At 33.1% G+C, this 17,975-nt stretch overlaps 1 protein-coding gene across 2 annotated transcripts in view; it reads right to left on the bottom strand.

The window, feature by feature from the left end:
* LOC145329408 (acetyl-coenzyme A transporter 1) overlaps positions 1 to 16,345 on the bottom strand; it is a 33,579-nt gene extending 17,234 nt beyond the window's left edge. For both annotated transcript variants that reach the window (XR_013882894.1, XM_080173516.1), the window contains exons 1-13: positions 16,208 to 16,345; positions 14,499 to 14,581; positions 13,424 to 13,482; positions 11,014 to 11,153; positions 10,257 to 10,396; positions 9,685 to 9,838; positions 6,530 to 6,605; positions 6,133 to 6,210; positions 5,024 to 5,153; positions 4,517 to 4,624; positions 2,511 to 2,582; positions 2,147 to 2,209; positions 1,727 to 1,838 (exon numbers count right to left, since the gene is read on the bottom strand). Coding sequence is in view for 1 of the 2 variants with exons in the window: in XM_080173516.1 (XP_080029642.1) it covers positions 1,727 to 1,838; positions 2,147 to 2,209; positions 2,511 to 2,582; positions 4,517 to 4,624; positions 5,024 to 5,153; positions 6,133 to 6,210; positions 6,530 to 6,605; positions 9,685 to 9,838; positions 10,257 to 10,396; positions 11,014 to 11,153; positions 13,424 to 13,482; positions 14,499 to 14,581; positions 16,208 to 16,265 (1,273 nt within the window). In the remaining variant the exon portion in view is untranslated. The remainder of the gene's footprint in view (positions 1 to 1,726; positions 1,839 to 2,146; positions 2,210 to 2,510; positions 2,583 to 4,516; positions 4,625 to 5,023; positions 5,154 to 6,132; positions 6,211 to 6,529; positions 6,606 to 9,684; positions 9,839 to 10,256; positions 10,397 to 11,013; positions 11,154 to 13,423; positions 13,483 to 14,498; positions 14,582 to 16,207) is intronic.
* Positions 16,346 to 17,975: the final 1,630 nt, after the last annotated feature.

Here is a 17,975-nt window from a genome sequence, read left to right as displayed (position 1 = left end):
TCAAAATATAGTCTTTTTATACTATTGAATACTAGATATGAAACCATGCTTTATTTTAAATGTAGTAGGCATTTTATGAGAAAGGCATTTTTTGAGATAGGCGCTTTTTGAGATGGGCGTTTTTTGAGATGACCCATACAACATCAGGCTATATCTCTATAATAAACTAAATAACCCATTATTACTTGAGTTTTCTGTGTGGTAGACAAGTTTAAAATAAAAGATTTTTTCATTATTTGCCATAACCCAATTCCTGAACCTAATAGGCATTCTTCATTAATCTTTTACAATATAATGAAAAGAAAAGGAAAAGTAATTTTTTTAAAAGATAAGTTTCCAAAAAAAAAACTTTTAAAAATGAAATAAAGATCACTGTCCTTTTGTGTGCAGACATAAAAAAGTCTTCATAGTGAGATTATAGTTTTTCAAAAAATTTTCTTTCTTTCATTAGAAAACTTTAAACATAACAATAAACGGCTTTTTTTTATTATTTGTACCCTTCACTTATATTTAACATGTTTTTAAAATGTTTTTCAAAATTATGCAAAATAATTTTATCTAGAAAATAATAACTTATTTCTTTCCCCAAAACTAAGGCAATTGTCTAATTTGCCATACACTGTGAAAAGTTCATGATTATGTTTGGAGAATGAAAGGGTTGTTTATCTATTGGGTTAAGCTTAACTTGGCACCAATGATAGGGTGATATAAGAGTGACGTAATGCTTTAAATTTAAACCTAGGTTCCTGCATTCTAGTGCATAAAGGAGATTGGTTGTCTATTGGGTGTCATTTAGATTTTCATATATCTTGAGGGAAAAAAGGCAACAAAACCACTGAACTAGTCAATAAAAGGTACCTATGTATTATTATAATCGATGATTTTGTACAATACAAAACTATCCACAAACTATTAATCTAAATAACTATTTGGATCTGTTACAGTTCACGGTAAAATGTTTTTGGGATCGATTATCTCCAAAAAATCTATGAACTTTAAAGGCTGCTGCCAAATAGCGGTTTAAACCCTTATAAGGAAATGGGTCGCCCTTTATCAAATCAAGTCCATCATTTTATCTTGGCTATTCCAGATTTTTTATGCCTCCTCATAACGCTTATAAAGATGTGATTGTGCAGGCATAACATGTACGTTCCGCCGTTTGGCAGTCTTTAAAGTTCATAGATTTATTTTAGATAATTGATCCCAGGAACATTTAACCATAAACTGCACCTGATCCAACTATTTATCTAAATAATGAATCTGGTAAACGTAAGTGAAATACATTTTCTTCTTTTCCCTAAGGTATAAAAAATAATAAGATTACATAGATTACAGCTAAAGGAAAAAGGGATTTAACTTAAAAAATATTATTTAAAGCTGCAGCCAAGCCTTGATTGACTACATGATAATTGAAAACTTACATTAGTAACAGGATGTCTAGAAAAAGTACAAAATATTTGCAGAGGTTTACTCAAGAATAAAAAAAACTTATCTATCTATTTAACTGTTACTCTTTTCTTTTAAAAGCATGACATCACCACTATGATGGTAATAAAACCGACTGGGAATACAGAAGTTTTTATATTTTTTGTGCATTTTCCTATATTAAAAATTTTCAACATGAAAACAAAGGAACAAAATAAAATACTACAAATATGTCATGTCATCTAAGAAATAGACAAAAATAATCAAAACCTTTAGAACTATTTTGTTACTAATATCCTACCTCCAAGATTAGTGATAGTATTGAGAAGTGTCATGTAGGTACCGCCAACAGCTGGGTCACTCACTTGAGCAAAGAAAGCCATTATGGATACAAACATGGAATACAAAGTCACCTGGAAAAAAAATATTATGCATTTTGAAACTTATGTTAATAATATTAATTCTGTCTTATATAAGTGATTTATGAATAATGAAATTTTAACGTCTTTAGAATCCTTATCAGAATCCCAATTTAAACAGACGACGCCGTGTAACATTGTACGCTAACGCAGAAATAGGTATAATAACAACCATATTACCTAATAAGAGAAAAATTTGGTGATTTCAGCTTTTTTTTTGGGGGGGGGGGGGGGACTATATTAGTAAGTACTGAGGTAGCCACAAAAACATCTAAAAAACAAAATATTTTTTTAAAATTCACCTGATGTATGGCGTAGAGAAAAATCATTAACACATAAAAAGACAGCGGAAATTCTCCATTTTCCTAAAACAAACAAAACATAGAAAATATATTTTCAACAGAAAAATTACAAATGTCTTGTGGTATACTTATTTAAGCCCCCCCAAAATGGTTTCTCATAAAGTATACAAACATCCAAAGATCCTTTTCATTATTTATATATGTTATTGTACAGGAATAAAAATTCGCATAACAAAGATTTAAGTACCGTGAAAATACTTCTCTAGGTATAAAAAGAAAGGCATTTTATACAGCTTCAAAAACATTTTTATTTTAAAGGGGTGGGGGGGGGGGGGATGAGGTAAATCAATCGTTGTAAATTTACCTGTTTCCATGAGGGTGTAGACCATACCAACCATGCCATTACAGGTCCCATCATAAGCCTTGCAGGTATTGCCTATAAATAATAAATTTAATAATCATAAAAACAATCTTAATCCAATTTTTACACAGTATTTAAACTTCATTTGGTCTATCTTTGAGCTTTCCATCAACGTGAAGAAGAAAAAAACCTAAATACCTACAGGTGCTTTCCCTCAAAGCGCCATGCAAGCACAGTCCCCCAACCCACTTTATTTTTAAAAAAGATATTGCAAATAAATATTTTTTTAATGTTATTCCCTGCTGGTGGCCACAACCCTGCGGAGGTATCCTTTACCCCAAAAAACCAAGTCTAAAACCGCCGGTCAACATAATACATATCGCTTAACTAACACTCTTGAAGTTTAATTGAACACTCTTTCTTCTTTACCCAAGGACACGCAGTTTGGAAATTTTTTTTTTCTTCCAATTTTCCAATTGGCTTAGAGCGCGATAATCAATTCTGTGAATTGTATAAAAAGGATGCGTAGTCAGAAAAAAATACTTAAATTACCAATTAGATATGTGTTAACTAGTCAAGTTTTATTAAAAATTGTCAAGTTAGATTAAGTGGTACTTCACTTGATAATTTGCATTTCTTTAAAAATTATCCCCTTAAGATCCGGAGCTGATTTTTCTAGTAAGAACAAGTATGATAACATTAATAAGTAGCGAAGCACAACAAAATTATGGAATGGACAAATTGAGTTATAGAGCAGATATTTAGTTCTCAAAAAAAGAGAAAAAAAAAGCAAACTCACGAAACCCTTAAATAATGAGGTTTTTGTCTTTTGAGGCATGACTGACAGACAGACGGACAAAAGATTAGATGCTCATGTGTCATAGGAATCTTTACTAAATATTTCAGCTGTATATATTAAATATCAGCCTAGAAAAAATTTCCGTAAATTGTAATAATAACGTTATGAACTGAGTAGAAAAAGTGAGTTAGAATAGATCAAGGACAGAATAATCTATAATACAAAGTAGAACGATGTCTGTCTGTCCGTCTGTCTGTCTGTCCCTTAAGATCTCGGTAACCACTGAACCGATCGGATATCTTCAGGGTATCTACCTATTGGTCCTGTGGTGGTTTTAAGCTATTTTCTCGGGGGGTGGGACACCCCCAACCCCCCCAAAAACCAAAAAATCCCCCCCCCATTTTTTTTTTCTTTTTTTTTGAAGGAGATTTCCATGGTCCTTTACGATTTTCGCAATAATTTTTTTTTGTCACCTCTTGGGGCAAAGCCCCTAGAGGCTAGGGGCGAAGCCGCTAGTATACATATAAATGGGGGAAGGCTTTTTAGTTTATAAATGGGATAGTTTTAGTTAACTTTATTTTAGAGATCTGATTTTTATTTACCTTGATGCGAATACATTTGACCTTGGGGAGAATTATTATTACTTTTAGGAATACGTCCATAGGCCTGGGTCCAGAGTTATATTTTGATATTACCCAGGGGAGAATTAGTATTACCTTTAAGAATACGCCCATAGGTCTGAGTCCAGATGTATATTTTGATATGACCCAGGGGAGAATTAGTATTACCTTTAGAAATACGTCCATATGTCTAGGTCCAGAGGTATATTTTGATATGACCCAGGGGAGAATTAGTATTACCTTTAAGAATACGTCCATAGGCCTGGGTCCAGAGGTATATTTTGATATTACCCAGGGGAGAATTAGTATTACCTTTAGAAATACGTCCATAGGTCTAGGTCCAGAGGTATATTTTGATATGACCCAGGGGAGAATTAGTATTACCTTTAAGAATACGTCCATAGGCCTAGGTCCAGAGATATATTTTGATATTATCCAGGGGAGAATTATTATTACCTTTAAGAATACGTCCGTCCAGAGGTATATTTTGATATTACCAAGGGGAGAATTATTTTTACCTTTAAGAATACGTCCATAGGCCTGGGTCCAGAGGTATATTTTGATATGACCCAGGGGAAAATTTTTATTACCTTTAAGAATACGTCCATAGGCCTAGGTCCAGAGGTATATTTTGATATTACCCAAGGGAGAACAATTTGCAGAGGAATCATTGGAATGGCTAACATTGCAAGCTTATCCTAAATATAATCACGTTAATACAGTGGCTTCTGAACCTGTATGCCACAACGTCATGCAGTACAAGAGGAATTTTCGATCATATGCATCTTTATATTGTTGTTTTACGGCAATTCAAAGCAAAGCTTCTCTATAAAAATGTCTGAGGTTGTTTTTATGTTAGGTACACAAGTTTGCAAAAATATCTATATTTGTGTTACATAATAGGTATTAAGTAAAAACTTCAATTACGACTTATTTTTTATTTTATTCGTTATGCAATGTTTAACTTTTTGATGCGTTGTTAAATATTTTAATAAAGTCAAAATGCATGAATTGTATTTTTTTCTTTAATATGAGTGTAATCTCTATTTTATTTAAATACCTAACTAATTATATATTAAGTCGTAATAATTACAAACCTTAGGAACTCCTTTCTCAACAAGTTTAAGCCCTGTGACAGCATCTGTAGCAGCGAAGCCAATTTTACTAGTCAACAACATTCCAATAGTTGCTGGCATCACTCCCAGCTTTATTATTGACCAGAGTAACCTTAAAAATCAGGGATATAGAGAAAGGACAATTAAATCATTATTAAGAGCTCTGGAGTCTTTAAAACTAGATTTAAATAAAAAGTGGCAATTTTCGAAACCAAAACTAAAAGTCAAAGGAACTCAACAAAATAAAGAGTTACAGCTCTGAGATTTGACATGGCAGTTGCTTTAAAGAGGTGCAATATGGAACTGTGAAGAAACGGCGGTGAAACACCCGCTCCCGCCGAAAACCGCCGTTTCCCGTCTAAATTCTTTTTTGCCTTTATCGCCAAATTATACAATTTTCAATCATCTGAAAAACTTTTTTTCATAAAAATTTCCCTTAGGTATATTTTCACTTTACACTTGTGATATTTCAAATATGTCAATATTAAAAAAATCAAGTGTCAAGTGCAAATATATTAAACGGCATCATTATTCTAGTAAAATCACACTTCTCTTCTCCTGCATTAACAGCCTTTCACTTTCATGTCGTTTCTTATATTTAAATTTGGCGAGAAAAGGCAAAAAAGTTTGGCGGCAGCGGCGGTTCCGCCCCCGTTTCTTCACAGATAAATATTGTACCTCTTTATAGCAACTACCATGTCAAATCTCAAAGCTGTAAATCTTTATTTAGTTGAGTTTCTTAGACTTTTAGTTTTGGTTTTAAAAAGTGTCACTCTCGCTTTCCACCTTTAAATGAATTAGGAAGGGCAAATTTAATTAAATTTTGATAATAAAAAATAAGTGCTGAAAGAAAAGTATTTAACATTAGGTTAACTAGTCTTATAAGTTATAATACTCTTTAAATCGAACATTATACCTACTTATTTAATAATATTAATAGTATAATACCAAAATAAAGGTTTATTAGGGGGTAGAACAAGAATCTTTTTAGAATTGTTAATTACAGAAGTATTAAAATAAGTATTTCTTTTAGTCCATCGGAATAGGAAGGATCAGCGGAAATGACGAACATGGTACTATACTGAACTTACTTGTAAGTGTCGACAACTCCCAGGTCACCTATCTCCTCCTGTTCATCTTCTTCGCTACCATCCACTACTATTTCACCTGTTTCCCCAGGGATCAAGTGATATTATTTGGTGGTTTTCCTCAAAGTAACTAGTCAAGCATAAAACCTCAACCCCCCTCCCATTTTGGGAGATTAATTTAAAATAAAGAGGAATAATTTTTCGTTTGATTGTTTATTACTTAAGGTAAGGTTGGGTTACATTCAGCATGCAAGGTAGCATCTGTGGGGTTGGAAACCCCACAGGGGATAGCACAGGAAACAAAACTACTCCCCCTTATTCAATATTGAATTGACTAATAAAGTATGTTTTTTTAATATAAAAACTCTTAATCTCAATTTCATATCACTTATTCTTTCCTTCATCTTTCTCTTGTTTAAGTACAGCTACAAGTGTTGTTGATATGGTGAAAATTACTGCCCAAAACCTCAAGAAACCTAAGTATATGAAATGTTAGATTTGCGCTGAATATCTTTGAAAATGTAATAACCAGGAATGGATGTAGAATAGGTATACGTGAATATTATGATAGGAGAAGGATTGGCGTCAATTTAGGTTGCAATATCCTCTCGCGTTTATTGGGGAGGGGATGGGGTAAATGAAGTAGTTGGGGGAGATCGTTATTTTAGCCCGCAACAAAGTTCACTTTTTTGTAGAACATGAAAATCTGGTGTAAGATCCATGAAATAATTAAATGAATAATCCATTTAACAGGCCCTTGAAAGCTTAATACAAATGTAACAATTTTCAACATCCATAAAAATCCTTATATGTCAACTTCAGTGTTTTTTTTCGAGTGTTTCTTTGAAGAACTTATTTTTCATGCGTGTTATTTCCAATTCTAAAAATGCAAGAAATTTACTAAAAGAAATATAAGACGTAGGTAGGTACATTATTAAGCATTCATATTCTCTGACAAATAATATTTTCAGAGAGTGTTGGTACATTGGACTGTAAATTTTTATGGTATCCAAAGTTTTAAAATCGCATTATCTTATTGGTTGGCTTAGAAACATAGGGTACTAATATCAAATTTTGATTGGTTGGTTCCATACGAAAATTGTCCTAACTTTTCAATCATTGCATTGGAGATGTATATCAATTGTCCCTTAAGATCCCTAAATATTCATTGAATCATTATATTTCATAAAGATAAAGGTGTGAATAAGAAACTTTGTTGGTAAGTTGAAGTATTTTGCAAGAGCATTTCAACTAAACACCCCCTCCTAGTAAATAATCAAAACAACAAGGATGTAAACATTTTTAAAAGCGAAGCTTTTCTATAATTAAGGTCGGTCCGTCCGTCCGTCCGTACGTCCGTCCGTCCGTACGTCCGTCCGAGATAGATAGCTTTTATTCGTTAATTTAGGCATGTTAGAATTGTCCTATCGATTTCAAACTTTGCATGATGATTCCTGTAGTAGTTGGGTACGGTTTAGAAAGCGTAGCAACTCTATAATCATTACCAGAATGTCCGTACGTCCATTTTAAACATGTTGAATTTTCTACTTTTTTAACAACAAATTTTCAAGTGTTTTAATTATCCGTTTGATCTGATTTTTGGTGTATTGATTCCTGGGACAACAAAGAACAATATTATAAGCGAAGCAACTCTATAATCAAGTCCAAAAATGTCAGTATGTCCATAAACATTATCCTGTTTTTAGGCAGTTTTTCAACAAATTTACCTACAATTTTGATTCGACATTTATACATTTATGTTCCGATTTTTTTCAGTTAATGTCCGTTTGTCCTACCGTTTCAGTGCTTCGCTTTTATGGATGTTGTCATCCTTGTATAATTAGCGAAGCATAAAAAAATCACATATTTAAGAGCAGTTTTTTACAAAAAAAGAAAGAGATAGAATATGAGAAAATCTTAAACAGAAAAACCGACTAAATCAAATTTCCCGTACACCGTTAAGAACAGACGAACCGACTAACGAATAGATGGACAAAATGAATTATAGAGTAGCTTCGCTACAAGAGAAAGTAAAACAATAAAGACCAGTCGAAATTTAATACCTAATACCGATAGAAATAAAACAATTTTAACCCAAATTTATATTCATTTTGTACACATAATAAAGTTTAACCGAAATTATGTATCATGGTTTCTTATGGTCCGATACCATTAAACGGAATAGTAACAAAAGTAAAAAAGTTTTTTTTACTTGAATAGGCTAGTTAAAATATTTTCAATTTTGTTTACAAACATATTTGATAATTTAACAATAATCAACAACAAATAAGAAGAAAAACTAATAAATTCAATTAAATAGAAAATTATTGAAATAAATAAATAATTCTTTAAGTGCAATTAATAGTTATTTCTCGCATCGTATTATAAACGGCTTTCCGCGGATATAGAATGTACAATTATAAGATTAAAACTAGTCTTTTTAGGAGGTGTTTCATAGGTTAAATGAAAGTAAACCCCCCCCCCCCGGGGAAATTTAGATTTAGGCCCTTGAAAACTTAAATCCTCAAGATTACCAACATAGTTTGAAACACTGCCCCCCCCCCTCAAATCCTCCGCTTGTTACAGTCTTACTTTCTTTTTTTTTTTCACTTAATTTACTACTTCTAAATATAATCGTCTTTGCTACCTACTTAAATAATGGGGGGGGGAGGGGGGGGGGCGGATATGCCAATTTTTGAAACGCACATGATCTTAGCCCATAAAAGAGATACAGATTTAAAATTCGGCACAGCAGTCGATATTGAGGAGAACAATATGGAACTTTGAAGAAACGGCGGCGGTGTCAAGTGAAAATATAAAAAAAATTTTATGAAAAAAAGTTTATCTTCGATGATTAAAAATTTAATATTATGGCGAGAAAAGGCAAAAAATTTCGGCGGGGGCGGCGGTTTCATATTTTTCTCCACAAAAGCAACTGCTGTTTAGAATTTTAGAGCTGTAACTCTTTTGTGGGCTGAGTTCATGCGAGTTTTACTTTTGGTTTTAAAAAGTGGCTCATCCGCCCCCCCCCCCTCTTTTTTAAAAATATATATTGATAGGACCTTGGGCATTAGATTTATTTTGTACCTAAACCATTTTTTAACATTCTGCCATTGATAGTCTTAAACTAGGTAACTAGGGAAAAAAGCAGTGTTGCGGATCCGCATTGATTGTATGCGGATCCGGATCCTCCAAATTTGGTCAGTGCGGATCCGGATCCGACCGGATCCAGATCCGGATCCGACCGGATCCAGATCCGGATCCTTGACAATAAAAATACCAGGGGTATACGAAAAGGGAAGGGGAGATGATATACAATGTGAGAGAGAAGAGTGTGGGAGTGAATCAGCTGATCTTAACACGGTTACCTGATATTTCAAAATTTGTAAGTGACTATTTTATATAAATTTAGGTAGATTTTTCCATAAATTTATACCCCAGGATCCGGATCCAGATCCGCATTTTTTTGCGGATCCGGATCCTTGGACTAAAAAATATGCGGATCCTTGCGGATCCGGATCCGCAACACTGGAAAAAAGTGATATAGATTAATACCTGGTAAGGTCACCATATCATAGCTCTCCAGTGCCATAAAGAATACATATCCCATGAAGTATCCAGCAGTCTGACCAACACTGTTGCATGTCGAGGCATAGCCAACATTGTGCTTTTGTAACATTGTCAAGGCCCAGCCGTCTACTGCGATATCCTGAAAATGTCGTTTTCTGAGAAAGACTTTTTTGAGATGACGCTAAAGTATTAACTAAATTCAGCAGATTCAAACAATTTCAACATAAAAGCAGATGTTATCCTTATATAAAAGTAACAGGATGTCTAACAGTCTTTCTGTGTGCCTGTTTGTATAAAAATATTAATATTCGCTTGACCGATCTAGATCTCCTTTCACTGTTTTTGGCGAAGGTATTACAACAAATATTTAACATTAAATAAAACAATGATGACAACGTCCGAATTTATAAATTAACGAACCAAATGGTTTAATAGTATATACATATATTTAAGACGTGGGGGAATTTAAAATGCAACGCTTTCTCTCATATTATAAATCTAAATGACATCATATCATTGCGACACCTCTTTAAAATTATGAATTAATAATGGATTACCTGTGTTGCCGCCAAAAAGTTGAGGAAGAAGAACATAGCCGTAAGCATGGTTAGGTTAGGCTCCCTCTTCTCATCCCCATCAAACAGGGGCTCCCCGAGGTAGTAGTCAACATTGTTGGATAGAATATACATTGTTACTCCTGAATTAATATTTTTATGAAGGCCTTTAGTGGCAAATAAGGAAAGGAGGGGGTAGTTAAGTTAACCCTTTACTATTTATTTTGGCCTTAAAATTAATTTTAAAAAAATAGGGGGGGGGGGCGAGTAATTTCATACCAAGGGCGATTTCTCTCGGGAAAATAGAGATACCCTCCCCCAAAATAGTATAAACCTTCCCATGGCCTATAAGAAGTTTAACTGTAAAGAAGAACCGTATCGGTCAAGCGGTTAGTAAGGTACACTAAAATATATTAACATCCTATTACTTTTAAATAAAAATAAAATCTTAATTGTTAATCTTTGTAGGTATATAATTGGTTGGATGTCTATGTGTTTGTACCGAAATATCTAGCTAAACATTGTGCCGGCGTTTGAATGGCTAATCTTTGCATTGAAGATTTAAGGCGGTCCCGAAAAGGTTGTTATCATTTTTAGGGGTTGGTACCACCACTATCCCAATGGAATTTGAAGAATCGCCCCTTAAAATGAATTTTCCATTTTTGGAAAGCTTTACGTCGATCACAGTATAGTTTTAGGCTATCTTTCTGTACTCTAGAAGCCAGGGACTCAACCGCTCGTAATATATAGTACAACATACCTATTAAATATTGAATAGGAACCAGCCATGATTTTCTCCTTCCAAATGATTTGACAAAGCATGAATCAACGATTGGGGCCCAGAGAAGCTTCACTGAAAAGGGCCAGTAAGAGAAACTAAACTCTGCTTGCTGTTTGTAACTGAAATTAAATAATTGGAGTTTTCACTTAAACATATTTCTTGATCGCCGAAACACCTCTCCATATTATATTTTTTTTTCGAATAAAACTTAGTTTCACCCCTGCAGGTTTATATCCCTGCAGGGGGCAAACCTATCCTAAACTTAACCTAACCCAAGGCACTTTATTAAGTACTAGCGGATTCGCCCCTAGCCTCGAGGGGCTTTGCCCCAGGAGGTGATAAAAAAAGTTTAGGCGAAATTCGTAAAAGGACCAAGGAAATCTTCTGCATAAAAAAAAGAACCAAGGAAATCTTCTGCAAAAAAAAAGGACCAAGGAAATCTTCTCCAAAAAAAAACAGGACCAAGGAAATCTTCTGCAAACCAAAAAAATAAATAAATAAATGGGGGGGGGGGTATTTTTGGGGGGGTTGGGGGTGTCCCACCCACCAAGAAAATAGCCTAAAACCACCACAGGACCAGTAGGAATATTCCCTGAAGAGTAGAATCCGATCGGTTCAGTGGTTACCGAGATCTTAAGCTTCAGACGGACGGACGGACGAACAGACAGACATCAAGCTACTTTGTAATATAGATTAAAAAGTTAGTTATTAAAAAGTTAGAAAAAGAAGGGTAACCGCTAGGTAATTAATAAAATACTAAGATTTATAACAATACTAGAACTACAAAGTCATATGGCAGCAAAAGTTTTGATAAATTAATATGAGAAAAGTATCTGCTTTAAAGTAGAAACAAGGGGTGGGGTGAAATTGAGGAAGTAGGAAAGCACATAAGAAGTAGGGATTTAATGTGAATACCATTAATTTTGCTATAATATTCCAATTTATACTGATTTATTTTATTGTTTGTTTGTAGGGTACCGTGGGGTTATTCCGGTCACTTTTTTGCTCCATCCTAAAAAAAACATACTTCCCAAAAACTTTTTCTAGTTTTTTGATCGCAAATGAATGATATGGCAATAACGAAGAAGCCTGTCTTGGTCCCATTAAGATCTCGCAACTAGAAGTCAGTTAAAAATCGGTCTAAATGGCGGCGGGTGGGCTATACCGGAATTACCCGACGCGTGGGGGTAATTCCGGTAACTTGACTTTTTTTTTTTTGGGGGGGGGGAGGTGGTACACCCCCTTAAATTATTTTTTTTCAACATTTTAAACTATAAGTAGAAAGCTGAGGTCATTAGCTTTCTAACGGTACTAGTCGCATGCAGATCGGACAATCTTTTGACCACTTTTCCCCATTTGAAAAAAGTCGGTCGAATCGCATAAAATACATCATTTTTTTTCATGCAAACTTTTTTTTAAAAAAATCATACTTTTTATTATATGATTATGTTTTTTTAAGCTTTATACATAAATTAGAGGCAATTTCTGATTCGCAGGTCTTGGAATTTTGTGAAAAACGTGATTTTTTCCCCAAAAATTTTTAATTTTAAAAATCCTGCCAGTTTTGACAGCAGTTCTCGATACATTATTTCTTGTCTCAAATTGGCTAGGATTGACCTACAGGGTGGTTAAGGTGTCTAAAGATGCAGAATTACATGCCTGACAATAAACTCGAAATGATATGGGGTCTAACTCTTATATTTCAACACATTTTATGCAAAAGGAATTTTGAAAAATACAAAATCTTGAATATGTACTTTTAATATTAAAGGTAGAACCCATATCTTGTACCTAGAGTTTTTATTATGGCATGCAAAGAGCTTTCTATAGACACCTTAAACACATTTCTAGCTCAATCCTAGCCGATTTGACATAAAAAAATCCAAAACAACGCAAAAATCGCAAACACCCTCTTATACGAAAAAAATGCTGACCGGAATATCCCCACTTTTTTTAATGAAAAAAAATTATGAAAAAATCAAGTTGGTACAACGCCTCCAATTGCAAACAATAACTGAAGGCCATAGTTTTCATTTCACAATTTTAGGTTTAACACGGCCTATTTTGAAATTTTTTTCTTAAAATTTTTTTGGTCCATTTTTGAGGGCAAAAAAATCATAGAAGGAGTGATCTGACAAAAAAGTTTGTAGGGGTGAACGTAATTGACCCCTTTCCCCCTTACCCCACTGTACCCTAATTATTTCATGTTAAGTAATCAAGTAATATGTGTATTCTTTTTGTACATAAAAATATTTCATTTAATTAAAAGCCGACCTCTTTGATTGAGCTTATAAGGTAAAAAAGCGTACTTTTATTTATATAAATCTATGTATTAAAACTACTTTGTTAATAATGTAAACACTAATCTAAGATTTAAAAACTGATTTACCTAACATTTCTGTTTGTAAGAATGAGAGGTATGGCAGCTGCTAACCCCAGTGGGATTCCCTTAAATATCAATTAATGTTAGAATTGTAGACAAATATTTTATAAAAGAAAATAAAAGGGGGGGGGGCGAAAGTGACACTTTTTGAAACCAAAACTAAAAGTCAAAGGAACTCAACTAAAAAAAGAGTTACAGGTCTGAGATTTTGCATGGCAGTTGCTTTAAAGGGGTACAATATGGAACTGTGAAGAAACGGCGGCGCAACCGCCGAAAAACGCCGAGAAAAGGCAAAAAAAAATTCGGCGGTTTTCGGCGGTTTTCGGCGGTTGCGCCGCCGTTTCTTCACAGTTCCATATTGTACCCCTATAAAGCAACTGCCATGCAAAATCTCAGACCTGTAACTCTTTTTTTAGTCGAGTTCCTTTGTTGACTTTTAGTTTTGGTTTCAAAAAGTGTCACTTTCGCCTCCCCCCCCCCTTTAAAAGCAAAGGAAGTCTTACTAAATAAAGTTACATAGTAGGTAAGGTTTTTTTTTACAAAACCTTAACCCAAATGACTTTCATTCGCCAGTGATGGTTTTAGGCTATATTCTGTCGAATACAGTGCTCAACCACTTGTGTATAGTAGGGAATTACCCCGCCGTAAAATAGAATTTTAACAAGACAAGGTCAGCAATTATTTGTAGATTACTAAAACTACGGGCCAAATTAAAGTATATAATAACATTTACATGTACATTGTACACACTAATTTTTATTAAAAAATCACATGAGATTGTTTGTGCGGGGAATATTGTCCTTGTTTTTCCAGTATGGCTTCGTAAACGATTGATATCAGCTGGATTAAAACCGGCTCTCTGCCATACTGGAATATCATGTATCGTATTATTTAGACAATTTTCCAATGATGGTAAAATGAAAAATCATAATATTAATACCCGTTTTGTTAAACCGAGCCTTTGGCCCCAGGGAGCTAACAAAACCGGAATTTTTCTAATAATTCATCGCTTTACTATCCGCGGAACGCTGTCTATAATACGATGCAATTGATAACTATTACTTGAACTAATTGTTTTTACCTGTAATATGTATAAAAATAACAATACTAAAATGTTCTTTAAATCTTCTTTCACTCCTTTCTCTACAACAGTTGACTTGCCATCTAAATAATAAATAAAGTTTGGTGTATCTAATATTGCATAGAATTTCTGAATTAAGGATGGCCCGTTCGTCCGCAACGGATTGGTATTATATAATCAGAGTGTCGGAGCCGTATAATTTTGATGCGGCTCCAGCTCCGCGGAGCTGTATTTGGAAATACGGCTCCGGCTCCTACCTTAAAATTAATATATCATTTTTTTTTCATTATTGAATTTGATAAAAAAAAAATAAATAATATAAATATTTTGCTTTTATTTGATTGAAGCTATATAAAAGTAGAAGGATGTGTGTCTATTTGTTAAGTAACAATAGTTTTTCAGTTTATTATATGGAAATAGACCGTTGCCAAATTATAATATTACTTTAAAAAATCATTTTTAGCTAATCCGGAGCCGGAGCCGTTTTTAACGAAAAATACGGCTCCGGATCCGGCTCCACCAAAAATGTTGCTGCTCCCGGCTCCCGGCTCCGGCTCCGGAACACTGTATATAATAGTTAATTTTGGCATGTTATAAATAAGGTTGAATATCAAATGCGTTGTTAACTCTATTTTTGTTTATGTTAGTTTGTCTGGCCTTCTGATATCTAAAGCTTGGCTTTAATTGGTGTTTTCATACTTGTTAACTAGGAAAATTGATCTTTTTTGTTAAATAGCTACGTTACTTGAAATTGTCGTATTTTAGCATATTTGGCGATTAGTGGTGGATTTTAGATAAAAAATATTGGTAACGATTATCTCAACAATAAAAAATTACAGGCTGCTAACGTGGAACGTATATGTTTACCAATAAAAAAGGTCTAAAAATAATCTGAAATAGTCATTACTCAATAAACCACAGTTATCTCGCAGTGCATATAAATGCGCGAAAAAGACTTAATCGCGTTTTTCTTCCGTGAAGCTTTCCCGGTCCATCATTGGATCTTGACTATTCCAAATTATTTATAGGCTGTATTATGCCGCTTAACACAATGTACTGGAATGATTTGTACGTTCAGCCTTTTGGCTGCTATAAATTTCATATAATTTTTTAGAGGAAATCGTTACCAGGAAGATTTAACGGCGAACAGCACTAGTTACAAATCTTGTATCTTGTATTGTAGGAGAAAAACGAGCCAAAATTTTAATCTTATTTGTTGTAAAAATTCTATCTAATATAAATAGGTTAAAATAGTGTTATGTGATCAACTTATGAGTGATATTGGAAGTTAAATATTTTTAAAAAGTTTAAAGATTATTCTAGAGATGCTTCGCATCTTAAGAAGAGTAAAAGTGACAAACTAAAAGTTAAAGTTTATCAATCTTGACACAAACTTTATTTATTTATAAATGTTCTATTTTTTGCAAAGTTTTTCTTATCATTAAATAATAAAACTAACTTCTCTTTTTCTCTAATGCTAAATGCTTGCGAAAATAATGATAGTATGTTGAAATATACAAGTATAGTATTATATTTGCATGCTTTTAGAAAGACTGTTTCATAGATTTTTTGAGCATAATAACGTACATGCACTCTTAAAGCTTCTTTACAGAATGAATTTTTTAAAGTAATTTTTCTGTAGATCAAAATTATTGGTTGAAACGTTTGAACACTGTTAATTTAAATCAAATTTATCAAATAGAACGAACCTTTATTCCCTTCTTCATTCCGATTATTCGCCATGCTCCGGCTTCGAATTTCGACCATTTTTTCTGTCTGAACAACCACACTTCTCTGAAACAACACACAGGGTATATTTAGTTAGAGTGGACAATAAGATATTTAAGTTTTCCGGAATTTTAATGTTAGGGGGAGATTTGAAATCTGCATCAAATTTTAAGGATTTTTTTTATAAAATTCGATTTTTGTATAATTCTTTATCTAAAAGCGGAAATGCATTTTAAGTTAATTATTTTTGACCAATAGGATAGGTGGATTTTAAACTACCTGCGCTCTAATTGGTTTAATGATGTACGCCATCCAATCAGAGCGCAGATTTTTTTAAATCCACCAATCACAGATGCCAAAATTAATTAACTTAAATTGCATTTCCGCTTTAAGATAAAGAATTATAGAAAAAACGAATTTTATAAAAAAAAACCTCAAAATTTGATACAGATTTCAAATCTCCCCCTAACTTTAAAATTCCGGAAAACTTATATATCTTAGTGGACAAGTTACAAATGCGGACAAATTACATTGAAAAGGAGCAATATCAGGGATCTAAAGGGATAAAACAATATAGCTTATAAAAATATGTACTTCCTCAATGATTTTACACAAATTACCCCTTCTGTAGATTACAATTAGTGGTTGAGACGTCTGGACATGCAACTTTATGAGCCAACCAGACCAAATTCAATACGAATAAGAAAACATTATTTCACAATTTTGTAGACTATTTAAATTAAGAGCCCTATGCCCCCCCCCCCCCCTCCCTGACCAACATACAAAACAGGATGGTAGAAATACAGATGCTAAATTTCTCTACCCTAATTAAATATACCCTGTAAAAACACAGCTGCAGTTAATATTACATGGAAAATCTAGCTTAGAAACTAATTTTTGGATAGATGAAGGTTTGATTATTTCAGACCAAGAAAATTCAATAAAAATATCCATTAAGAACGTACTTGTTTATCAATTATAAAATACCTACTTTTCCTGTATGGTTTCAAACCCCCAAAAAAATTCTTTTGTAGCATCGTATTACAGAAAATTTTCCACGAAAAATAAAAAAAATATAAAATTAATACCAGTTTTGAGTTTTTTTTTAACCCGAGACTTCTGTTCCTTATGGCTAACAAAACTTGTAATCTTATATGAATCTTTTTATTTTAATATTCGCGGATAGCTGTCAACAATACGATGCGATAAAAAAAATATTCTGAAGCTAGATTTTCCTAGGTTAAAAAAGGTGAGAAAGCCAGGTCATTTTAAAAATTAAAAATATAAATATCAAGGTATAAAATTATTTTCCAAACATCACAAAATTAATAAATCACAATTTAGATTTTATGTTTTAATGAAATTTTAAATGCGGAAATTTTAAAAGGAGACGGCAAATAACAAAAAGATACAGTTACAAAGTACTTCAGTTTTGAGAAAAACACAACATCATCAAATAAATTAGATTATATTCCAATTGTAAATCCACGAAAGAAATACCTATATATCCTAAAAAGAAAAAAACAGGGCATATTCTTATTTAGCTACCATGACAAGGACGACATAACTTTTTTTTGTGTGTGGGGGAAGGGGAGTTTAAAATCTGGATTAGGAGGGTAAACATCCCTTTACTCCCTCCCCCTAAACGTCCCTGTATCATTATATTATATTATTTAGAATCTATATTTCAACATTCAAATAATTAAAAAGTTAATAAAAAATAAATAAAATATGGTATTTTTTAGTGGT

This window comes from Acartia tonsa, chromosome 10 (assembly GCF_053477335.1).
Source record: "Acartia tonsa isolate MP-2025a chromosome 10, ASM5347733v1, whole genome shotgun sequence".
Lineage (NCBI taxonomy): Eukaryota > Metazoa > Arthropoda > Copepoda > Calanoida > Acartiidae > Acartia > Acartia tonsa.
Note: the sequence above shows the minus strand (reverse complement) of the source record. Positions and strands in the feature narration are given on the sequence as shown.